This window comes from Sapajus apella, unplaced genomic scaffold (genome assembly GCF_009761245.1).
Source record: "Sapajus apella isolate SASKATOON/1434 unplaced genomic scaffold, GSC_monkey_1.0 scaffold13, whole genome shotgun sequence".
Lineage (NCBI taxonomy): Eukaryota > Metazoa > Chordata > Mammalia > Primates > Cebidae > Sapajus > Sapajus apella.
In genome coordinates this window covers 22657256-22682826 of record NW_022436953.1, presented here as the reverse complement: position 1 = coordinate 22682826, position 25571 = coordinate 22657256, and the positions used below count along the sequence as shown (strand labels likewise).

The 25571-nt window shown below is 52.1% G+C and overlaps 1 protein-coding gene and 1 long non-coding RNA gene across 8 annotated transcripts in view; both read right to left on the bottom strand.

The window, feature by feature from the left end:
- Positions 1 to 25571, bottom strand: part of GRK5 (G protein-coupled receptor kinase 5) — a 241360-nt gene that overhangs the window by 33302 nt on the left and 182487 nt on the right. For 5 of the 7 annotated variants that reach the window (XM_032281798.1, XM_032281799.1, XM_032281802.1 and 2 more), the window contains one exon: positions 23676 to 23753. In XM_032281798.1, the coding sequence (XP_032137689.1) occupies positions 23676 to 23753 (78 nt within the window). Of the gene's footprint in view, positions 1 to 137; positions 3666 to 23675; positions 23754 to 25571 lie in introns of those variants that run through there. The other 2 variants (XM_032281804.1, XM_032281803.1) reach the window with 2 other exon arrangements.
- LOC116554025 lies at positions 820 to 8283 on the bottom strand. Its single transcript, XR_004270016.1, has 3 exons — positions 8057 to 8283; positions 2205 to 2208; positions 820 to 829 (listed from the first exon to the last, which is right to left on the bottom strand). It is a non-coding gene; the product is annotated as an uncharacterized LOC116554025 (long non-coding RNA).

Below are 25571 nucleotides of genomic sequence, written 5' to 3'. Positions count from 1 at the left end.
CTGCACTCCAGCCTGGGCAACAGGGTGAGACCCCTTCTCGAAAAAAAAAAAAAATTGGAGTCAGTGTGGTTTTGACCTCAAAATACTTTTTCTCCATGAAGACAGAAATGATATACTGTAAGGTAATAACATCCTACCAGAAAGTTCTTATGCCTCTCAGCTGTACTGCGTGTAGTGATGTATGAAATGGGTTAGGTGAAATTCAGCGGCTTTCAAACCTTCTTTTTCTTTTTTTAAGCAGCAAACTTTCTCCTCCAAATGAAATTTATCCACAGACCCAATATTTAAAACATATAAAAATAATTTAATTGGTAACAATGGTTTACATATATTGAAGGCTAACTCTGGTCAGAGACTGTGCTAAAAACCTTGCTTCATGAATTCATTGAATCATACCCTGAGGTAGCTATTACTATAGTACCCATTTTGCAGATGAGGAAACAGAGGTTCAGAAAGGTCAAGCAGTTTTATCAAGGTCATCCAGCCAATAAGTGCCTGAAAGGGGATTTGAACCTAGTTTGGGTACCTACTGAGTGAGATCTGGCCGGAGTGGGCTCTCTGGGCCACCTGTGCCCCCTCTCACATTATCCCCTCAGGACCCGTGATGTCTGACTCTAGCCCCTGGTGTTCTACAGAGCCCAGCGTGAGGACCGGGGTGCTGTTTGGTCCCACAGCAGAGGCAAGTGATGCAGCTTCCGACAATGAGCCCAGCGGTTCAGAGAAGGGAGAGGTCATTGCGGGCTGGGGCTATCTGGGAAAGGCTTTAGGGAAGACAGAGTAAGGGGCAAAGCAGAATTTGACCCTCCTGCCTGTAGGCAGGGACAGCCAACTGGACTCCCTTCTCAGTAGATAGGAGAAGGGAATTGTCCAGGGTCTAGAGGTGACCCAACTGTGTATATGAAGTCACACCACTCTCATACCTTGGATTGGCTGGTGGGGGAGCTCTGCCCAAGGGCAAAAAGCCCTAACATGGGAGTTAATGCGTGGGTAGTAACATTTGGCTTTATACCCACTAGCTCCACTGGAAGAGATTAAGCGATTCCAACCCAACCCCCTTTCAAGTGCCTCCAGGGAATGACACCTTTGGCAGTAAGATGAGAAAAAGAAGCTGCTGCCCAGTGTGTCTTAAACTTAAGCCCAAACCTGCCAGGAGGGTAAGAAGTAAGCAACTGCAGTCAGACCTTTACTATTGGCATCAATGGAGCCAGAGGATGTCCGGTCCTTCCCCTCCAGTTCAGAGAAATCACTTACAAAGAGAGACCCTTTAAGAAGGCCCTCTGCTGGCTGCATGTCAGATCAGATATACCGGGTAAGAAACAAGGCCCCCAGAAGCTCAGAGGGCTCTGGGGTTGTGAGTAATCTCAGCTCAGCACCTGGGATCCATCCTCTGGGTCTTTGAAGGCAGGAGAACTCCATGCAGTTTCAGATATCTGTCTGGTGGGCCCGTAAGGTGAGCCGGGGAAGGCAGCGGGGCACCCTACATGCCAGGTGGGTTCTGGAGAGAAATGTCACTGTCACTCTACTGAGGACTCAGGAATGTCAGGAGAGCTATGGCTTGGCAGCACTCTGGCTCTTCTAGCAGGGATTGTACTGCTGGGATGGAGCTGATGGTCAGGGGTACGATGCTCCCCCCGTCAAAGATGTCCCCTGAATTCAAACCATACAGAAATCCAAGAGTGAGGGCCTCAAGGTCTGTAGATACCTACAGAGGTGAAGGCAGCCAGGTTGGAAGGGGTCTTGGTGGTGCTCACTGGTAAAACTCCCCCAGGGGTCTGGGACCCCCTCAGGTCACCAGGTGGTCTCCTTAAACAGCTCTAGCTGCAGACCTTGACTTTAACACAACAGTGAATTCGGGCACCAAGGTTCCTTTGAAAGGTATCAAGTCAACTGGAAGAAGGAGCAGGGGAGAGTTTCTCTTTGAAGGCCCCACCATGAATGCCTGGCCTTTGTGGCCTTGCACAGCTGAAGCTACTCAGCTGGGCAGCCTCCACATGGGGAGTTGGCCTGGCCCTGCCAGAGTCCACTGTGATGACTCTGGAACCTTGAGGAGGGCTCTGTGACCATCTCTCTGGGACAGCTGAAGACACCAAGATTTGCCCCGGGGACACAGCTGTGTAGCCTGGGGTGCTGACCAGAGAGCTCTCTCCCCTCTGGCTGGATGGGAAAGGACTTGGCTGCCTCGAGGATCTGTGGGCTGTAAGGACCCCACTGGCAATCATTCCCCAGCACTGAGCTCCCCACCCATTTCTTTGGTGAAGGGCTCTCCCCTTTTGTTCCCCACTGAAGCTGGGGGGGGGACAGAGGTGACCTTGAATAGGGGCACTTTGCCTGCTACGTGAGTCGGTGCCTCTGTATAAAAGCCCCCTTCACCTGGAGGTAAAAGAACCTGCTCCGCCTGCCTCTTGGGATGGGAAATTGACCTTGACTCCTCCTTCTGCACTGGAGGAACCTGGAGCCGCACCGGGCGGGGGGAGCCAAGGCTGCCTGCTGTTCCAGCGGGCAGACCAGACAGAGCTCATGTAGGCCTGTAACTGTCCTCGGGACCCCCAGCTATTCACTCCTTCTTACTACCTCTTCCCTATGGCCCAGACTTACTCTCTGCTCTCTGCCACCGGTTCTGGGGATCCAGGCAGTTCCTGATGCCTGTGATAACCAGAATGTACCTTTTCAGGCAGCAAGAGATGATGCTTGCCTGGGATGCTTTTCTGGGGACCACAGTGTACTGAGAAAAGCCCTTCCCACCACTTTGAGCATAAGTCGGGCCGACCCCCTGAAATGGATGAAGTAGGCCTAGGGTGGCTTCGCACCTTTACTCCTCTCTAAGCCCCTCCCCTCACTGTTGTCCTCATCTCATGCATCCTCCACTGCTGTGACTGTAAACTCCAACATGCCATGTAGGTCACCCCTCTCATCTTCTGTTCCACTCGAACAGACGCCTCTGGGATATCCAGGCACCGTGTGGATGATGTATTGCTTACCAGTCATGACTCAATGCACTGGAGGCCTTGGACTTTTCAAAGACGAGACTGTTGGGGTTGCCATGTGGTAGGAGAGAAGAGCTAGGGGCTTCTCCTGAAGCTGTGTTTGTAGAGCAATGGGTTTAGAGTGGATGGGGTGACTTGCTGGCTAAGCCCTTGCCCCCAGCATCCCTTGGGATAGCAAATGCCCAGCGCCTCACCCCTCCCATGTCAGCTGCAGCAGAGAGAAATGTCTGGTTAAGCGCCATCTGTGTTTAATCTGAAGCAGGAATGATCCGGGGTATTTCAGGCATTGAGACAGGCTGGGAGGCAGGGTGCTGGTGCGGAAGACAGGGGCCTGGCCTGGCCATGAAGCCACCTCAGTGGGCACCGCACTCAGCACTGGATCTGGGAAGCATGTGTGGATCATCCACCACACCCAAGGCTGATGCTCAAACATCCACCCTCAGTGGCTTTACAGAGGGAGGGACCCAAGCCCAAGGGCAGGTGACAGCCCAACCTCAGCTCTGCCTCTGCCGGTTCAGAGCAGGCAGTCCACAAGGTGGTGCCATTGCTTCCCTATGCTCCTTCACCCCACCGGCCGACCAGACTTCTGGTTCTCAAAGACTTGGGAGGCCAGATGGGCACACCTGGAATAATTACCAACTGATTATAATCTCAGACCAGAGGAGTTCGGCCTTTGCAATAACAATTGCGGGGGGGTGGGGGGAAGAGATCAATTAGGCCAGTTGCAGTGGCTTACGCCTGTAATCCCAACACTTTGGGAGGCCGAAGTGGGTGGATCACCTGAGCTCAGGAGTTCAAAACCAGTCTGGCCAACATGGTGAAACTCCGTCTCTACTAAAAATACAAAAATTAGCCAGGTGTGGTGGCTCACGCCTGTAGCCCCAGCTACTTGGGAGGCTGAGGCACAAGAATCGCTTGAACCCAGGAGGCGGAGGTTGCAGTGAGCCAAGATCACTGAGCCACTGCACTCCAGCCTGGGCAACAGAGTGAGACTTGGTTTCAAAAAAAAAAAAAAGAGAGACATCAATTTGAGAGGGAGCACTGAAGAGGTAAGATGGGTCTGGACCTTGAAGGAGAGAGAGGCTGGAGTGCAGGGACAGGCCTGGAGGCTGGAGTCAGCGCCGAACAGAAGAGAAGACACTGCTCGGAGTCAGTGCAGATCATGGGAAAGAAGGCCGACAGGCATGCTGCCATTGCATGAGGCTGACTCTCTCCTGGGGCAGCCACCAGTGGCTGAGTCATCAGCCCTGAGGATGACGTTACTGTGGCGGCTGCACTTGCTCCCCCAGCACTGCTCTCCTGCCTCTGCACCGTGAATGACTGACATGAGGAAGGGACATCATTTCCTACATCCCTGAGCAGCTCCAGATGTTTGAGACTCTGATTCCCAAAGCATCTCCCTGCATTAATATCCCTTGTTTCAAGTGTCAGAGTGGAGATGGAATCAGTCATACTTGGCTGGTGTCCTTGGAGGCACCCAGGGAAGGAGGGTAACTGAAAGGCCATGAGATCAACTCAGAGCCACACCCGGAAGCCTCCCCAGGAGCCACCAATAATCCTTTGCCCCATGTCACGCTGGGAACTGTCTGGAAACACATGCCCGATACTTGTTGAGAGATTTAGGAGTGAGAGGTGGCAGGAGGAACTGGAGATCAGAGGGTTCTCCAGGAAAGACCCCTCTGGTTTAGCCCTTCAACCCACTCATGGCACAGGTGGGGAAACTGAGAGAAGGGGCCCCCTCCAAGTCACTTGTTGGCCCATGGCAGAGCCCGGATTGGCACCTCTGACTGGGAGGCATGGATCTAAGTGGTACAAGCCCTTAACCTTAACCAGGTGTCCTGAGCCAGCCCTCCGAGGACATGCCTTTGCCCTCCTCAGCCCCAGTCAAAACCAGCTTGTCCCCATTTCACAGCTGGGAACACTCACATCCAGCAATCTCAGTCCTGGCATCTCTGCCACCCACTGCCTCCTCTCCATCCCCAGCTGGCTGCCCTGGTTTGCAGAATTCTCTTCTCTTGCTTGGACTATTCAGGAGGCCCCTCATGGGTCTCCGCCAGACACCCTGCCTGACCTGCTTCCCCTTTCTGTCCCCTGCTCTCCAGTGCTGTGGCACCACACTGGCTGTTTCCTGGGTGAGCTCCAGCTTTCTGGCCACTGGACCTTTGCTTGGTCCCTTCATTCCTTCCCACCCCTTCACGGCATGTCCAAACTGCCCCGTCTTCAGGACCTGCTTCTGATGTGAGATGATTCTCCCAGCAGGCAGGACCTTCCCTCTAGCCCCAGCTACCGGAGACAGCTGCTGCCATCATTACCATCATCTCTGCCATCACTGCCATTTCTTTTCTTTTTTTGAGACAGGGTCTCACTCTGTCACCCAGGCTGGAGTGCAGTGGCACAATCTTGGCTCACTGCAACCTCTGCCTCCCAGGTTCAAGTGATTCTTGTGCCTTAGCCTTCTGAGTAGCTGGGATTACAGGCATGCGCCACCACACCTGGCTAATTTTTGTATTTTTGGTAGAGATGGGGTTTTATCATGTTGGCCAGGCTGGTCTAGAATGCCTGGTCCCAAGTGATTCACCTGCCTCAGCTGCTGGGATTACAGGAGGGCGTCACCACGCCCAGCCATCACTGCCTTTTCTTGAGCACACTTACGATATGCCAGGTCCTAGGAGCTTTATGTGGGGTACCTTGTTTAATCTTCTTGAGGTAGGTTTTATTATTCTTACTAACCCCATTTTACACGTAGTTGGCCTGGGAGCAAAGACAGGATTCAAACCTGGGAGTCTGGCCAGAGGACCTTCTCCCTGAGCACCACCATGTACTCCAAGGGTACCACATTGCTTCCTAGACAGTGTGTAGGAGGATGTGGCCTTGAGGACAAGCCCTCCCTGGAGGCCCACGGGGGCTGAATAAGGAGGTGCAGTGGACTCTGTGTGTTTTGACCAATGGTGTTTGTATAGTGCTGTCATGCATATCCCCTACCCCACGGTAACGTCCAACATATGCTTCACTTCAACAGAGGAAAACATCCCACCGAGGAGCTCCACGCTCATTAGCCATGGTTCGGTCAGTGGACAAAAGGTCGGCCCGGGAGACTGTCCGCTCTATCTCCAGACGCAAGCACTTAGGGCTTAATGATGTGTATATTTTCATATGTGGGCAGCTGACATTCCCCATGTAAACTATTTGCAGTTTCCCAGCGTGGACAGACTCAGCTTTCAGGAAAGCTGAGCAGGGTAGAGGGAAGACTCTTTGGAAGAAAGGGGCTCCCAGGGGTCCCCTTCCTTCTGTACAAGGGGCTGCCCTGTCCTGCCAGCACAGGGTGGAGGTCACGTTTCTTGGGGGGGGGCACCCTCATTTCTCCTCCAGGGCGGGAACGGAGGAGAGGCACTCCCACAACCATACCCTGGCCACCCCGTGACCCTCCTCGAGGGGATCTGCGTCAGCTACAGGAAGCCTGGTGTGGGTGGGGACAGGGGTGGGAGTCGGGTCTTCAGCAGGAGCCAGGGCTGGAGGCCACCGTGGGCGCCTGAGGGACGGCCCGGCCTGACAGCCACAGGCCCTGAGAGAGACAGGCATTGTGCTGGGCCTCGATGTGGGTTTTCCCATACAGTTTTACTTCCGTGGCTCCCTGGAACAATGCTGTGAGGAGGGTCACATACTCCTCATCACTGAACCCTAGAGAGCTCTGTGATGAGGAGTATGGCCTCATTCCTGCTCATCAGGGTGGAATGCGGCACCAGGTGTGCGGTGGCGGTTCTGTAAACGCTGCAGACGGAACGCTTGGTAAGTAGCGGACCTGAGACTCAAAGCCAGGCCTGCCCAGTTCCAAACCCTGCAATCTCTCCGCTCCACTTTGCTGAATGAACCGTTGACGTTCCTGGCATGCAGTAGGTGCTCAGTATGCTTGCTGGATAAGTGTGTGTGTACACGCGAGTGTGTGTGTGTGACCCTTCACAGCAGGGAAGAGGGAGATAGGAAGTAGCAGGGCTGTCCACCAGAAGGTCCTTTATGGGGTCATCTGGTCCACCTCCTGCCTTTGTAACATGCTGGGCCAATACAGTTCTAAGGAATTTTCTTAATTAAAACCAGATGGAGGAGCTGAGCCCATCTCAGGCAGAAACCATAGGATGGGGCTGCAGGCTGGGGGAGAAGCTGGAGCCGCTCCTGGAGAAGTGTCCTGGTCTGGGGGCTCCCAGCGTAGGTATCGCCGTGTCTGTCTCATGGTTTCATTGGACCACAGGAGAGAATGCCTTCCTCCTCATCTCTCCAGTAAATTCCCCCTGTGTTTGAGCAACTGGGAGGTAAGTATCTGCCACTTGCCGCCAAGAATCCAGACGAATTCACCATCTATAAAATCAGAGGCTTGGGCCAGGCGAGCAGGAGGCCTCCAAACGCTCTTCACGTGGCCAAGAGCTCCCCTTGTCTTGCCGGGCTCGGAATCTGTGAGCTCACTCAGCCCTAATCACCCGGCTACAGCCACAGGGTCTGGGGCGGGGAGAGCAGGGGGTGGTGGGGCAAACAGGGGCTGTTCCAACCCTAAACCCTGGCTTGCAATTAAACATGCTCATACAGTCACAACCAGAGAAAAAGGCTTGCTGAGTGGCGGCAGGCGCAGAGAGCATTTCCTCACTTGAGGGTTGATTTAAAGTCTGCCTGACAGGAAGAAAAAGCACCATTCTTCCACCTTTTTAATCAAAACCTTCAGGGCCATGTGGAAAAGCCAGCGCCGCACGCCCTCACGTCCGTCTGGAGTAGTTCCTCTCTCTGTCCATGGCCAGGCAGGAGACATGATCCACAAGCCCCAGACAAGAACAGACCAAAGGAAGAAAGGCAGGGTTTTGTTTTCAGGGTCACTGGGAGGAAAATAAATCAGCCCAGCCACATGCTCACAAGCAAAGTGCTACGCCTGTCATTCCCTTCACCCTGGGTCTGATGCCAACATCCTGCAGCTCTCAGCCGAAGCACCCCCAGGTCTTCACCAGGATGTCCTTGTGGTCAGTCCAGGTGATGGACTGTATGGTCTGGGCACTGTGCCAGACACAGCCCCACTGGGCAGAAACATGCTGGACAGGCTAGAGGTCCTTGCGATCAAAGCTGGAAAAGTGATGTTACCCCCTTCAGCTAACTCACTGTGCCTCTTCTGAGTCAAAGGAAGGTGATGCTCACTGTTTTCCATGAAGGTGGGCACAGTCTCCAGTCAGAAGCAGATCTAAGGTTGGATGCGGTGACTCACGCCTGTAATCCCAGCACTTTGGGAGGCCGAGGCAGGTGGATCACCTGAGGTCAGGAGTTCGAGACCAGCCTGGCCAACATGATGAAATCCTGTCTCTACTGAAAATACAAAAATTAGCCAGGCGTGGTGGTGTATGACTGTAGTCTCAGCCATGCTGGAGGCCGAGGTGAGAGGATGACCCCCGGGAGATGTAGGTTGCCGTGAGCTGAGATCACATCACTGCACTCCAGCCTGGGTGACAGAGCAAGACTCCATCTCAAAAAAGAAAAGAAAAGAAAAAGTAGATCTGCAATGAAGCTGAGGAGGCCAAAGCTTTAGAGCTTTTTTTTAGTTGAGATGAACTCTCACTCTGTCACCCAGGCTGGAGTGCAGTGGTGTGGTACCGGCTCACTGCAACCTCCGCCTCCTGGGGGAAGCAATCGTCTTGCCTCAGACTCTGGAGGGGCTGGGATTACAGGTATGCACCACCACGCTGGGCTAATTTTTGTCTTTTTAGTAGAGATGGGGTTTCACCATGTTGGCCAGGCTGGTCTCCAACTCTTGACCTCAAGTGATCTGACCACCTCAGACTCCCAAAGTGCTGGGATTATAGGTGTGAGCCACAATGCTGGGCCAAGGGCTTTGTACTTGTAGTCCTGGGAGCTACAGAACGCTCCGTCTGAGGAGATGGAGCATTTCTACAGCACTTCCAGGCAATTGAGGTCACGGATGAAAAGGACCTGAATCTCCAAGTCCTCGGTAATTTGTTGTGATTTCTTTTCCCGTTCTTAATATTCACTTTTGTACCTACCTCCTATTCTTTTTCTTAAAAAGGACGCTCAGCAAGTTATTTAAACCTCAGTTCCCCCTCAAAGAAACCCTGGATCTTCCCTTGTCTCCAGCTCTCAAAGGGGCCTCTCCAGGGCCCTTCCAGAGGCCATGATCCCTTTAGGAAGATGGCATCCTATCTTTTTATCTTTCCTTGATGAACAGCCCAAAGACCTAGAGTCTAGGGGCTACCTGGAGTGTCATGTGGTTGGTAGAGGTGAAAGTGGGGAGTGACTTCCATGACCCCGTGTTTAGAAGTATGGGCATCCATGAAAGGCCTGTGGCTCCATCATGGGGCAGACACACGCCACCACTCTTGCAACCTCCTTAATTCTTTGGCTGAGGCACTCTTGTACCTCTTTGGTGGTGACCCTGAGGGGAGCTGGTTCTTCCACCAGGCCAGGAAGAGACTTCAAGGCATGGGAGCTGTCTTTGAGAGCAGAGGTGGAGGTGAGGCCACTGCTGGGACCAGCCAGAAAACTTCTTCAGTTGGGGTCCAAGAGATTCATTCCATCAGCCCTACAGGCTCCCCGAGTGCCCCCAAACTGTGCTCAGGCCATGAGCTCCACCCTAAGGACTCCAGAAACCAACTCCATTGGCCAATGGCAGGAGTTGAAGGTCAGCAAGGACTGCAAGCTGTGTAGTGCACGTCACAGCACCCAGGAGACAGCGCTCAGGCAGGTGGCCTCTTTAGACACAGGTGGCTCCATGGCTGTGGAGGGGTTTGCTCATGGCCCAAAGGGTAAAGGGGGTTTAGCCGGCCAATAGGGAGGACGCTTCTATCCTTCGACTCACACCGTTTGTGTACCAGGAATTCTTCCAAGACCAGGGCTCTAGATGAATTCGCTTTTTCCTAATGGCAGAACCAACGCTTTTCTAGACCCCTTTCAGACGGCAGGGTTACCTTGAGGATCGCAGGCAGACAGCAGGCTCAGGGCTATGAGCAACCCAGTTAGGGGCCCATGGCTGGGAAGTGCTGGGAGCAAGCCCTGCCTCGGGCTACAAAGGCTGGGGGGTGGTTCCAGCCCCTTCACAGCGCCCTGCTGACCTGGTCAGCCTGAGACCCATAGTGTCATGTTCTCTGAGCCAACAAAGTAGAGAAACCCAGCCCTTCAGAAATAGCCGCAGCTCTTCAAGAAGAAAACAGACTGGGTTTGAAAGACCCTGACCCACATTTCCTTTGCTATTCCAGTGGCTTCACAGAAGCAAGGATGAAGGATGCTTAGGGGTTGGGAAGCGAGGGAGGACATCTTTAAATGCTGGCAGAATTTAACTGCGGCCCCTGAGAGCTGGGCAAGTTTAATGAGAAGGAAAGGAAAATACACAGTGACCCTGACCCAGACCCCGACCCTTTACGTCAAAAGCAAAAGATGATAATGAACAAAACGCAATGTGCCCGGACGTGGAGTGAGAGGCCAGCTGAGCTCCGTCAATTTGATAATCCCTGGTCGTGACCTGCAGGCCCAAAGTGTGCAACAGGAGATGAGGCGCTGTTTACACAGGCCGCACACGCAGGGGCTCGCGGGACCCAGCGCAGCTGCAGGAGCAGGAGTGGGATTCTTCCTGGCCAGTGGTTTGCATGCAGCCAGCTCTGCTCGGGCCAATTCAGCCACATGCAGGTCACTGACACATAGAGCCCAGGCCCCAAAGCGCTGGGGATGTTCACCGGGGGAAATGGTGGGGAGTGTCCCTCATTCCTTGTGCATGAGAGGCGAGGGCAGGGCCCGCCAACTTTCCAGAACACCCACCACCCTCCTCAGTCTGAAATCGTGTTGGATTTTTCTCCAGTGAAGACTTCATTCCAGGGGCTGGGAAATGAAGGCGGGTGGAGGCAGGTGGGGCAGGAGTCTCCTAAGATCCAGGAAATTCAACAGAACCTGCCCCCTGCCCCAGCCACGTGATGCCATTTCTCTGCCCAAGGTTCATGGATGGGGAGGGCCTGCCAAGCTACAGGGACCAGGATCACTGCCCACCTAGGACAGAGTCGGGGTGCCCACAGGAAGCCCGTGGCTGAGTCTTCTGTCTCCCGCCCCTCCAAAGAGAGGCATTCTGGGCAAGAAACACTATCCACACACAGAAGGACAGGGTCAGAGGCAGAGCCAGCTCCGCCAGCATCAAAGGGACCTCTAATTTTCTGCCCTGGAAGGTCACAAGAAAGGAAAAAGGACCTAGACGGGCCTGCTGAGGCCCACTGTGAGGAGCTCCAGCAGGGCACATCAGCCTCAAGGGCGTCAGGAGGCACCGCAATGAAATCAGGCTGTGGGCAAAGACAAGTTGTTTTCCAGGAAAGGTTGGTGAGGGGTGGGGTGTGTCTATTTGAAGAACAATTACACAGTCATGAAATATGCCGCACGGGAGACAGTGACGTGAGAAGATGCTAAGGACATGGTGCAAAGTGGAAGCTGGGGCCCAGGTCGGGGGCCAGGAGTTGGGCTGGGCCTGGGAGGGCGCTGGCAAGCACAGCCTCTGGACGCCAGCCCGGCCCTGCCTCCGGGGCGAGCTCATTCCTCGGCCTTGCTGTCCGCCCCCTGCCATACCTGGGAAGCTGACTCAGGGGGAATTTTTGTCTTTGGTTAACTTTCAAGACGACGACACAGTAGAAGAGAAAGATCACAGGCTCCAGCATTGAACAGGCCAGCTTACATCCCACCCTTTCCTCACTCTTTTTCTTTCATTGTGGTAAGACAGATATAACAAAGTGTGCCATTTCAGCCATTTGACAGTGTACAGCTCAGCGGCATTCATATGGTCATCATGACAACCATCACTCTATCTTGTTCCAAATATGTTTATCATCCCAAACAGAAACTCTATATCTGTTCAATAGCAACTCCCCACCCGCCCCCTCCTACCGGCCCCTGGTAAACACTAACTTACTTTTCACCTCTATGGATTTGTCTATTCTAGACACCTTATAGAAACAGAGTCATACAATATGTGGCCTCTTATATCTGGCTTCTTTCACTTCACGTAATGTTTCAAGGCTCATTCACACTGGGGCATGCATCAATGTTCGCTCCTTTATGTGGCTGAACATTGCACCGTAGAGACAGACCACTGTCGCTTACGCATTCATCCGCTGATGGATACTTTGATTGTGGCCATTTTTTTGGCCATTGTGATAATGCTGCTATGAATATTTGCACACCAGTATCTGTTTACATCCATGTTTTCTGCCTTTTTTTTTTTGAGACAGGGTCTCACTCTGTCACCCAGGCTAGAGAGCAGTGGTGCAGTCATAGCTCATGCAGCCTTGAACTCCGGAGCTCAGGTGATTCTCCCACCTCAGCCTCCTGAGAAGCTAGGAAGACAGGCATGTACCACCATACCCAGCTAATTAAAACTTTTTTTTTCTTTGTAGAGATGAGGGTCTCGCTGTGCTGCCCAGTCAGGTCTCAAACTCCTGGCCTCAAGTAATCCTTCTGCGTTGGCCTCCCAAAGTGTTGAGATTATAGGCATGAGCCACCATGCCCAGCCTCCCTGTTTTCAATTCCCCCAGTTCCACCATTATGAGCTAAAGAACTTTGACTGCCTGGGGTAAAACGAGGACAATGGTGTCTACTACATAGGATGGTCATGAAGACAGAACGCGCTAAAGCTATAAAGCATGTAGCATACAGTAGGTGCTAAATTAATGTTCTTTTCTCCTACCTCCTCCACTAAAACCCAGTGAGTTAGTGACTTAGTGCTTAACTAGTAGAACTTCCAGCAACAGCCACCTTCTCTGCTTCACAGAGACATTACAAATGTCTCAGCATTTAGACACTTACTGGCTTAAACAAAAAGCACCTCAGAGGAATTGAAGCCCAGCGGCCGGCCAAGCCCAGTGGGAGTAGAAAAACCAAGTTAGCAAGCATTCCTTCTGAGGCCGCCTCTCCCTGTTGCTAGCAAAGAGTTATAGAAAGCCCCGCAAGGAGCATTCCAGTCTCCTTCCAAGCTGGGCCTCGGTTTCTTTAGGAAATGAGGAGTCTGGCTCAGCTCCAGGGTGTTTAAACTGGGGTCCAGAGAACCCTAAATGTTCTCCTCAAAGTCCGAGCCTAGGGAAGGAGAAGGGAGGAAAAAGGGAAGTCCAGCCCCTAGTCTGGTCAACCACAGATCTTTTTTATCTGTTTGCATGCTGCGAATCTGTAGATAAAACTGCGTGCGGGGCCCAGAACTGGGCAGCCCCTGAGATTTCCACAGGCACCCCTCCTAGGTGAGCCTCCGCTTCTCATTATTTTACATGGCTGTTATAAGGACTTTGCAAAACATGGAATGTGAAGTTCTAGGCAACAGCCTCAGCTCAATAAATGCTAGCTGTCCCAGGACAGCTCATGAGCACACGTGTGACTTGATTTGTGAATTCCTCTTTCTGCTGCTCCCAAAAGTGGAAGAGGAAGAAGCTCAACCCCTGTCCCTCACTACTGCTGCTTAAGAAGACTCCTGGAAGTCCCTTTCTCAAGTTTTCTTTTCAGTCTTCTTCTGCCCTCCAGCCTGTTTGCAGGGCTGTGGCAGGAAGCTGGAAATGCTGGTACCGGGCCCAGCAGGTGCGGTCACCCAGCTAGACCCTCTGCTCCAGTGAAGGTGAACTCTGAGCTCACTGGATTAATTGACAAGAGGACGGGGACCCTGTTCTGAGGGGCGGGAGATGAGGGCTGAGCAATCTCAGTAGAGATGAAAGGCTGGGTCCAGGGCCAACGTCTGGGACCCTAAGCCCCATGGAGAATGAACAGGGACTTGGAAGGGGGCTATTTGCCCAAGCCACCCATATTTCACACCCTCGGTTGCCCTTGAGACCATGAATTGGCTGGATGGGCAGATTCTAGGCACCTCCCCAAGGCCATGGACCCCAGGAAGGGAGATCAGGAATGAGCCTGACTCCCAGTCCAGTGCTCTTTGCCCTAGGTCACTCTGTCTCTACCAAAAACAAGCCAGCATTTCCATTATCATAACGCATCATAGCTGGGAAACAGAGAGTTAGCCTAGCATCTTCTAATGATGATGAGAGGTCTCAGGAAGTACAGGGACACAATTAGATAATATTGAATCACTCAGTGAAAAAGTGATTCCCTCCCATTCTCCTGCAAGCCTCCCATCATGCAGTAGAAAGTGGCAGGCAGTGCCACTGTCTTATCATCACGTCTCTCACATCCACTAATCTCCTTTAAAATGACAAGGACGGAGGCTTCAGGCTCGGAGCCTCAGGCAGGCAATAGAATATTGAGCTTGGATTTAACATAAATTCTTCTAGTTATCTTTATATATGACAAATCAATAAGGTTGTCCAGGCCTGTTCCTGGTACGGAGTTTCCTTTTAAAACTCAATCTATTTTAAGTTAAAAGATGAGTTGCTTTAAAGAAAGACATTGTAGAGATAACTGTTAAGGATAGTCTGCAAACATGGCAAAAACCACGAAAGTGCCAGAGAATGACTGATGGCCGCAAGCAAGCTCATATGAGCGCCATTTTTATCAGCCCCATACTCAGTTGGGGAAACTGAGGCTCCAAGGATGCAGAACTGGAAAGTGGCAGGACTGGGGTTCCACAAGGTCCTGGGGACAAGGATGAAGCCAACTGGCTGTGCCAGAGGCTGAGGAGCTGTGGCCCAGCCTGCCTGGGTTGGCCCAGCCTCCTGATGCTGGTGCATGGGTCGGGGTAGGGATGCGGTGAGCAAGGGCCAGAGGAGGAATCTGGAGTCCTTATTATTTCCTTTCATTCAAGCTCTTTACTTTGTAAAATGTGAATGTTTTCCAGAGAGCCCAACAAACACTACAAATAGATTTGTGTGGAAACACGGGCTGATGGGTAACTTCCCCCTTCACAAGAACCAGCTTCCCTGTCTTATCCTATCATTGTTTATTGAAACAAAGAGGCAGCCCTGCATCTGTGGAGGCCCAGAGAACAATATCCTGCCTGCAGACCTCTGGCAAGAAATGCACTCTAAGAGCTGCTGGCACACGGTCTTCCCAGTACCCAACAGGGGGATGCTAGACCACTTCCTCAGAAGCCTGCCCCAACCCACCTGTCCATCCCGTTGTCCAGGAAGAACCCACCCAGGCTCTTTCAGCAGGACCAGGCACTGGGTTTGAATTTCCCCTGGAATCCACTGATGGTCCCTAAAAGCCACATCAAAACTGGCACCTCCTGTCAGACCTTAGTAATTGGGGTGGGGCACTGCAACCATGGAGACCAGCAATTTGCTCATGGACCCAATTAAAATGATCTGCAGCAAAATGTCCTACAAGTAACACTGCTGAAACAGGTCATGCAGGGGCTTCCCCATTCTGGACCAGCCTCTTCTCTTCCCAAATCTCAGTTACCTAATCTGTAAAATGGGTACACTAATATCCATCTCAGGGAGCTGCTAGGAAGTCCCAAGAGCAAGTCTGCAAGAGGCCAGTGCAGTCCTAGGAAGGGAAGGGCTCAAAGCCTGGAGAATGTTGTCATGTTAACCAGGATAAGGGGCTGAATGTCCATGAAGGACCAGGCCTGGCCCTGATCTTTCTAACAGGCAGTGGGGCTCTCGTTCTTCAAAGGAAGACTGGGTCATGCGGCTAAATGTGCATTAGGATTTCTTTTCTTTTTTTTTTTTGAGACAGAGTCTTGTTCTGTCACCAGGCACTAGATTGGAGTACAGTGGCACCATCTTGGCTCACTGCAACCTCCGCCTCCCGGGTTCAAGCAATTCTCCTGCCTCAGCCTCCCAAGTAGCTGGGACTACAGGTGCGCACCACCACGCCCAGCTAATTTTTGAATTTTTTTAGTAGAGATGGGGTTTCACCATGTTGACCAGGATGATCTTGATCTCTTGACCTCATGATCTGCCCGCCTTGGCCTCCCAAAGTGCTGGGAAGGATTTCTTTACTTTGTTTCCACACACACCCTTTCCCTTCAAAAACTGAGGCCTTCTTACAAGGACAGATAAGACCAAATGAAAATAAGTCAATTAAAAACAGGTAACAAAAACGAAGTCTGAATGTCATCAAAACGAAAAACCTTTGTGCTTCAAAGGACACCATCAAGAAAATGAAAAGACAATCCACAGAATGGGAGAAAATATTTGTAAGACATATACTTGATCAGGAACTTGTATCCTGAATATATAAAGAACTTTTCTGACTCAATAAAAACTTAACTCAAAAATGAACAAAGAATCTGAATAAATATTTCCCACAGGAGATACACAAGTGGTCAAAAAGCAAAAGAAAGGGTGTTCAACATTAGTAATTATTGGGGAAGCATGAATCAGAATCACACCAAGACACCACTTCACATCCACTAGGATGGATAAAATAAAAGGCAGAAAATAACAAGTGTTGATGAGGTTGTGGAGAAACTGAAACCCTGCTGGTGGGAATTTAAAATAGTGCAGTGCTTTGAAGAACAGCTCAGCAGTTCCTCAAAAGTTTAAACACAGAGTTCCCATATGACCCAGCAATTCTACTCCTATGTATATATGCAAATGAAACATATCTACACAAAAACTTATATCTGCACGTCCATAGCATTATTATTCCATATTAGCAAAAAAGTGGGAACAAAAAGTAGAAACAGTTTGGGCACGGTGGCTCACACCTGTAATCCTAGCACTTTGGGAGGCTAGGCGGGTGGATAACTTGAGGCCAGGAGTTCGAAACCAGCCTGGCCAATGTGGCAAAACCCTGTCTCTACTAAAACTACAAAAATTAGCCAGGCGTGCTGGTGGGCATCTGTAATCCCAGCTACTTTGGGAGGTTGAGGCAGGAAGATCACTTGAACCCGGGAGGTAGAGGTTATAGTGAGCCAAGATCGTGCCACTGTATTCCAGCCTGGGCAACAGGAGTGAAACTTCGTCTCAAAAACAAAACAAAACAAAACAAACAGTGGAAACAACATAAGTCAACACAAGTGTCCATCAACTGATGAGACTAGCTAAATAAACGAATGCGGTATATCTTTACAATGGAATATTATTCAGCCATAAAAAGGAATGAAGTGCTGATGCATGCTACAACGTGGATGAATCTTAAAAACATTATGCTGCAACAGAAGTCAGTCGTGGATGGCCACACATTATGTGATATTCCATTTATATGAAATGTCTGAAATAGGCCTAGAGATAGAAAGTGGATTCGTGGCTGCCAGGGCCTGGGAGGAAAGGGAAACGGGAGTGACTGCTAACGGGCATGACAGTTTCTTCTTGGGGTGATAAAATGCCCTGGAATCAGAGAGCAGTGATGGTTATATGACTGTGAATCTTTTTAAAACCACGGAATTGCACTTTAAAAGAATTAATTCTACAGTATGAGAAGTATACCAATAGAGCTCAATAAAATTGGTATTTTTGTTTTGTTTTTTTGTTTTGAAATAGAGTCTTGCTCTGTCACCTACGCTGGAGTGCAGTGGCGCAACCCTGGCTCACTGCAACCTCCCGCTCCCAGGTTCAAGCAATTCTCCTGCCTCAGCCTCGAGTAGCTGGGATTACAGGTGTGTGCCACCAAGCTGGCTAATTTTTGTAGTTTTAGTAGAGATGGGGTTTTGCCATGTTGGCCAGGCTGGTCTCAAACCCCTGACCTCAGGTGATCCACCTGCCTCAGTCTCCCAAAGTGCTGGGATTACAGGTATGAGCCACTGCTCCCAGTCATAAAATTGGTATTTTAAAAAGTCATCTGTAATGGTGGATGATATGTAATTCTGTTTTCACTTATTACTATTATTACAATTGGGAACACTTCCTGGGCCAGCTCAGAATGACCCTCCCCTCTCCTGAACACCTGTCACCTGTATCACTTCTGGGCTGCAGAACTGGAAGGCAGAAGGTGAGCTGCTCAGCTCTCTCCAGAGCCCAGCATACACTCAGATCCAGCTGCGGCCCACTGGCCAGCTTCTGTGAGCTGACAAACCTGAGACCATCTGTAAGACACACCCCGCTCATGGCTGTCTACCCAGCACCAGAGACAAGGCTGCCATGTGGTTTGTAACTTGGGGGTTGAGGGAGGGGAACGTGGAGAGGGAGGCTTTACCGGTGTGCTCGCCTAATATTCCATAGGCTCCTCTGCCTTTCCCAGCCTTGCCACTGGCCATGGACTGCAAAAAGTGTTGCTTCTGGGTCAAGCACGTAAAAGTTCCGGTGCTTCCTTCATCCCTCTTTTCCCCTGTGGCACAGACCATGAGACAACGCATTCAAGATGGTGGAGCCACAGGGGCAGCCAGGATCCCTGAGTCACCCATGGAGAAGGAACCAGAAGAGCTGATGACCTAATCAGATGATGCATGAGAAAGAAATTAACCTTCGCTGTGAGAAGCCCCTGAGATTTGGGGTTTGTTTGTTGTGGCAGCTAGTCTAAATCATCCTGACTGACGCACTGCCTCCGTCCAGCCTCTGCAGCCAGGGGCCCTCCGGACCCTTCCATGGCCTCTCGCACTCCACAGCTGGCAGTACCATGTCTGAACGATTTCCTCATTCAACAGCCCGATTTTGAAGGCAGAGAAGGGGGAAAGGCAGATGACAATCACCGATGCCCGGGCATTTGAGATGCCCCAGCTACCATGCTCAGTACTTGCTGCTTTGATTTATGATCCTCATGACAGCCCACACCCTTGACATATGAGGAAACTGAGGCACTGAGCAGTTACCAACTTTCCCAAGCCCAAGCAGCGCAAAGAAGTCGCATCTGGCTTTGAGCCCACGTCTACCTGACTCTAAAGCTCGGCTCCTTCTCAGCACCCTGCTGCCCTTCTGTGAGCTCTCCAACAGCTCTCAACCCCTTCCAAGCCCGCCCTTGGCTGGCGCCCTGTAACACCCCCCAAAGCAAAGCGGGCCGTGTGTGGGCGACTGAGGCAGGATTCGGGGCAGTGTCTATGGAGTGGGCTTTGCCTCTTGGGATAAAAACTTCCGGCAAGGATTTGAAGGGCGTCCTCCCGTGGGGAGGGAGAACAGAGCTCCAGGCAGAGGCATCTGCTGCAGGCAGGGGCTTTCCATCCTGGCTTCCGGCAAATACAAGATGGCAGACACCTGAGGATGTGAGCTTGCCAAGCATGGCTCCCCAGAGACATTAGGCAGGAGAGCTGAGGGGCATGGAGGGCAGCTGCCAGGGCTCCCAGGGCTCCCCTCAGCATTTCATTCCAACCAACTTGCATTGATCGAGAGCCATGTGTCCAGCATTGTACTGGGGTAGGAGACACAGAGAACAGATGCTGCTGTCTGCATTCAAAGTGAATCCCCCGCCTCTGCAGAGAGTGGGTAGACCTTCCCATGTTCCTCATTCTGTGCTCTGTTTTTCTCCGGGACACCTCCACCCACCCAGAGACTCAAGACAAAAGCCCAAGGCCGGGCCAGATGCGGTGACTCATGCCTGTAATCCCAGCACTTTGGGAGGCCGAGGCAGGTGGATCACCTGAAATCAAGAGATGGAGACCAGCCTGGCCAACACGATGAAATCCCATCTCTACTAATAATATAAAAATTAGCCAGGTGCGGTGATGGTGCGCGCCTGTAATCCCAGCTACTCGGTAGGCTAAGGCAGGAGAATCGCTTGAACCCCAGGAGGCGGAGGTTGCAGTGAGCCAAGATGGCACCACTGGCTCACTCCAGTCTGGGTGACAGAGTGAGACTCCCTCTTAAAAACAAACAAACAAAAAAACCCAAGGCCATCCTCCTTCTGACGTTTTACAAGGCCCTTGTTCCCCCCTATCTCCAAGCGTGCTGGCCCGGCTTGGGGGCCTGGGGCAGCTCCCCAGATGGCCTCTCACCTCCAGTCCTTCCTTGACCCCCTTCTTACTCCTTCATGTGGTCAGGCAGATCGTCCTAAAACACAAGTGGAACTCAAAGCCCTGGCAGCTCCACGCTGCCGCCACCTCGACATGGCTTTCCAGGGCCTAGAGCCCAGATGGGGCCCCTCCCCATTCCTGCCCCCTCAGCACTGCCCACCCCATGCCCTTTCCTACCTCTGTACTGAGGTTTCTCAACCTCAGCTCTGTTAACATTTTGCCCCCAGGTAACTCTGTGGTAGGAAGCACCATGTGCACTGCATGATGGTCAACAGCATCCGTTGCCTCTATCCATCAGATGCAAGAAGCACTGCCCTCCCCACAACTCTGCCAATCACAAGTATCTCCAGATACCCCCAAATGCCCACTGTACTGCAGCCATGAAGGCTGCTCCTCCTTCCCCTTCTTTTGTGTCCCGCTTCCTCCTCCACATCCTTTAAGATCTGATTCAGCAGCCTCACCTCCTGGAAGCCTCCCCTGGCTCACCTGGGCTAGGCTGGGGCAGCTTCTCCGGACCCCTCCCCCTTCCCTGAGCACAGCTCCGCCGCTGCTCCCGTCACGTGGGGTTTGGCTCATCTGCTCATGTGTTGCTCCCACTCTGAAGGTGGGCTCCTCAGAATCCCTATCATGGGGCACACAATCACAACAATGGAACAGCATGCTCAGACACCACCCAGGTAAGGGCCATGGACTCTAACGAGAGGCGGAAGAGGCTCTGTGCAGCTGGGGGCGCTGGGGCTAAGCAGAGATACTAAGCGAGAAAGACAGAGTAGGGGACAGCGATAAAGGACCTTCCGGGGCACAGCCTGAACAAAGGCAACGAGGTATGGACATCTAGGTGGGATGATGTGGCCAGAGCCCAGTGTGGGGCTCTGGGAGAGGTCACAGGAAAGGCTGCTGGGGCAGAAGGAGGTGTGGGTGTGAGGCTCTTGGATGTGTTCTGTAGCCCAAGGTGTGCTCAGCAGAACGGGAAACAGAAAAAATATATATGGTCAAATAACGCTGGGAAATGCTTTGGTAACAGTTAACAGGTTTCTTTCTTGCAGGACTTCTCAGAGTCTTAGAATGAATCTTTACCAGGGGAGATATGGCATTACAGTGCTGCCCACATGATATTGACCACAGAGGGCTTTTGTTTTTCACAGAGCCTCTCCACTGCCCACTGCCCTATGGTCTACCCTTTAGAAAGCACTGCTTGGAGCTGAGACACACGAGCTACATATTGAGCAGGGGTCCCAAGGCAAGGACAATCTGGGCTTAGTGACAGTGGCTTTGTGGTTGGTCAAAGGCCTCAGTGCTGCAGCCTCAGTTACTAGCTCAGCTCCTCAGTCAGCACCTTGCTTTGCTGCATGTGGGGCACTGAGGCACATGAGAAGTAAATCAGGCTCTGGAGCAAGCTGTGATGGGAGGACTGGGGAAGCACTGCAAAGTTTATTGTAGGAAAACAGTTGACCCAAGGCACGGATCGACTACCTCCCCGGGAGGCCTCCCTGGCCATAACATATGGTGTAGCTTACATTTTAAAAATTGAGGAGAACTTAAGGAAAAAAATGCTGGCAGGCATCTGAGCTGATGGGGAGTCTGGGCCCCATCCCTCCAGAAGACAGAGACAAAGCTGAGCAGAGGTAGGGAGGTCTGGAGGGTCCAGGTCAGGGGCTGTCAGCAGGGGCTTCTGGACAAGGTTGGCCACGGGGTGACCCGGTGGCAGTCCCAGTGCTTGCCTGTACCCAGCTCTTGGCTAAGCCACAAAAGCCTATTCAGCCAGCAAGGTCAGGCAAAGGGAGCACTCCGCCTCACTGCAGATCAGAGCCAGGCCGCAGACAGTGGGAGGACAGCGAAGCGGGGCGAGGAGGCTACACCCAGGGGAAACACCCAGGGCTCTAGAATCACCCTGATTTGGGTTCAAATTCTAGCTCTGCCACTCACTAGCTCTGTGACTTGGGATGTGACAGTTCCCTGAGCCTGTCCTTCCTCATCAGTAAGATGGAGCCAATAGACTCTGCATCCCACAGTGACAGGAAGGACTATAGTCAGTGGTGCTTGACATGAGGGGTCCTCAATACATGCTAGTTGCCATTGTTTGAGGGGAACACATGTGAGTGGGCAGCTCTACAGGGCTGATGAAGGGGCACAGATGAAGCGCTGACTGGGCCAAGCTGAGCCACCGCGGGAAGATGTCTCTGTAGAGGGCAGTTGAAGATCCCATCAACAGAGTAGCCTCTCACCCTAGTCAGCTCTGCAGGCCTCAGTGGCCTGTACAGGGCAACCTCTTATGGGTACGGGAACCATCAGAGACAATGTCTTGGAGGCATGTGGCACACCATAGAAGCCCAGCCCCAGGGAGCTGTCATCATCATGCCCTCTAGGGCGCTTGCACTCCTCTGAGCTCAGGGCACATGTTTATGCCCAGAGTGTCCACACTGTCTTGAGTGGTGGCCAGGAGATCAACAATGCATCTAGCCAGAGCCTCATCAATACACCATTGGCTGCGACTGGGTGAACAGGGACCCTGCTGAGAACGTCCCCTCGACTGTGTCCACCTGAGAACCTCACAGACGCCAACAGGCCCATATCTGGAGCATGGCAAGGCAGTGCCGCCCAAGGTGGGGGCAGCTGTGCCTGCCCAGGGCCAGGCATTGTCCAGAGCAAGCTAGCCCCATTCTATGCCTGGGAGTGTTTTATAAACATTAATTCTGTCATTTCTGAAAAGTGCAAAAGGACTGAGGGTGTTTGTAGTTCACAGAAAGAGAAATGCATGGATTATGATGGACGCAGAAGCAGAGAAACAGCAAGGGGCGGCAGTGAGGTGATGGCGACGCCGTGTGCACATTAGGGATGCCACCCAGCAGGCTGTCCAGAGTGGGGTGTGACAAAGGGCATTGCTTCTGGGCGTGAGGCTGGGCTCACCCTGCAAGCGCGATGGCCACTGCCAACTGCAGATGCTGGAGAAGAATGAGGGCTCGATTTGGTGCAAGAGGTGTAGGGGGTGGGAGGACGGATGGCCAGGACCTTATCCCACAGGCTGTGGTGACCTCAGTCCACTGGTAGCCTGGGATGGCCACCAGGAGGTATATCCTTCCAGGGAGATGGTGCCTACAGGATTCTGAGCAGGGTGAAGCCACTGCTGGGCCCAAGGGGATGGGACACATGCAAAGTTATTCCCACACAGGTCTCATCTCAGGCTCTCAACACCTCCTGAAGGTGAGTCTGGCAGGGTGGCCAGTTTTAAGAAAGGGAAACAGAGGCCCAGGGAGGGAATATGACTTGACCAAGTGGGCAGAACCACTGACACTAGAACACTAAATGGGTTGAGAACACACTTCTGTGAAGGTGAGTCAAGAGGCTTGGAGAACCGAGGCTGCTGAACCCCAAGGATGGTGGTACCCCAATGCTTCAACCATCCAGTGGATGCCCCTGAGGTGGGGTTGGGGTGGCCCCTGACCCTTCAGAATACTCTGGAATGTTTCAGAATTCTCCTCACTCTTTGATGCAGCTGGGCACCACCTTTCCCTCCCAATCAACCCCCAACCCTTCCCCTCCACGCTGACCTCTCAGAACCGCCCTGCTCAGTCCTTCCTTCTGGGCACTTCTTCTCCTGACCTTGGCCAGGCCTCCATCTACCCTACCACAAATGGCTGGGTGTGGGTAAAGGGCAGTATGGTGACCCTTGAAGGGGCTGGGCCCCAAGAAACAGGCATCCCGCCCCTATTCCAGGCCTGGCCTGGACCATCCCCATCTTGACCCTGCCAGGATTGGGCACTCTCTGGGGGAGGATGAGAATTATGGATCTCAGGAGGTCAACAACAGCCACTAGCCCAGCACTTAACAGCTTCCCACATCGCCTGGCACAGACCTGGGGGCTCCTATTTTTGGATAAGGCCCTCTGTGCCCCCTGCTATGGGATTTTGAAGGCCCCTTACCTTTGGGGTGAGGTACTTGGTCATAATTTCCTTCCCTTTCTCTCCCAGTTTTTCATCTGGAGTAACTTCATATTCTGCCTAAAACAGAAGGAGAAAAGAACAATAGATTTGCTCATGAGCTTCTTATAGTTACAGAACCTCACCGCCCCTGGAGGAAGCCCCCTAGAGGCTACCGGACCAATCCCCTTCTCCTGCAGGGCAGGAAACCAACCAGGAGAGAAGACCTGGCCACGGAGCCCCGATGTTCAGTTCAAACTACTCTGCCCTCTCTCACGGATGCTGGGTCTCAGGACGGCAGTGCTCCACGCAGACTGCACATCAGAATCAGGAGCCCTGATCCGAGCAAACACTGACACTAGGCCCCACCCTAGACCAATGAAAACAGGCTTTCCAGTGGGCTGTGAGGGCTGGCACCTGGGCAGCTGGGGTTGAAGACCACTGACTTAGATGAACCAAAGGAAACTACTGGAAAATAACAGCCCACCAGACTGGAAGGCCACCGAGAAGCTGCCTTGGGTCACTCAGACCTTGAAAGCTGTGTGATCGTAGACAATTTGCTTAACCTTTCTGTAAAATGCAGAGGGACCAGCATCCAGGTAAGGAGCAACTATACAGACGGAAGTGATCGAACTCTTGGCCTAGGGCCTAGCCCATCCTAAAAAATAATAAACAGTTGCCATAATTACTGCCATTGTGGTTATGACACCTTGCAAGGATAAGCAATGATGCAGATGCCTGTTCTTTTCCAGCTTTTCAGTTTACAAAGTGAACATAAACAGATTTTTTTAGGATGTTCTTATCTGAACCTCGAAAGAACCAGGGCAGTGATGCAGAACAGGGGCTGCCATTCCACCCCCAGTCTGTAGGTGGAGATCCTGAGGGCCCGCAGCAGGAAGGAATCTGCGCAGGGTCATGCGGCAGGAGGCGGCAGGGCTGGGACTCACACCCTCAAGTGCAGGGCTTCTCCTCAACCATACCATAGAATTTAGGACTCTGATAACTAGCCAAGCCAGGGGGCCCAAGCTCTAAAGAAGGTAGGTCTCCAAAAGACAGATTTTTAATTTTCCTGAATCCCAGAGGGGCTCCTTTCCCCACATCTGACGCACTTGCCACGTGGAGAAAGGGCCTTAAGTCAACAAAAAGCCTAAGTAAGCATTCCTTTCTCATTTAGACAAAGGAGATAATTGCAAATTGCTTATAACCATTTCAAAATCCACCACCCAAGGATGTGTCAGCCTCTGTCCAAAAGCACAGCTATTTCAAAAGAGACAGAGAAATGACACCAGCAGAGATGGGCCCAGACCCTCCCCAGTCATCCCACTATGCAGTCAGATGCCCGCCTGGCCCTCCCAGAAACCTCACACCTCAGTGTCTAGGGCCCAATTCCTCCCCAGGCCAGCCAAAGGGAGCACACAGACAGCACTTGCAGTGACCACAGAGGCAGCCAGGATCATTTCCACCCACAGTGAGCGAGTTTTCTTGTCTTGTCCTCTCTCTTCTAGAGGAGAGCCAAGATCCAACGATTTTCTCCAACAGAGAAACATGAACACTACAATCATTTAGGTCACAGGGATGTAGGGTGGTGATTCTGTAAGGAATCCCACTCCTCATTTAATAGGGCTGGACACAGAGGCTCAGAGAAGTCAGGGACTTGCCCAAGGTCACAGCTGCCAGACTGGCGTGCTGGCCTCGGGATTCCCACTGGGCCGCCTGGTCACAGCCTCTCTCCCCAGAGGCCAATTCCTCTTCCACATCAAGATGAGCCTTGAGGGACTGGGGATTTCTTGATGATTTGACTTGATGGATGAATTTCTGAGATGCTTGAAGGTGACTCTTTCTTCTAGATGTTTTCCTGTTATTTTCTCCCTCTGTGCTCCCTGACAATCCCCTAAACCT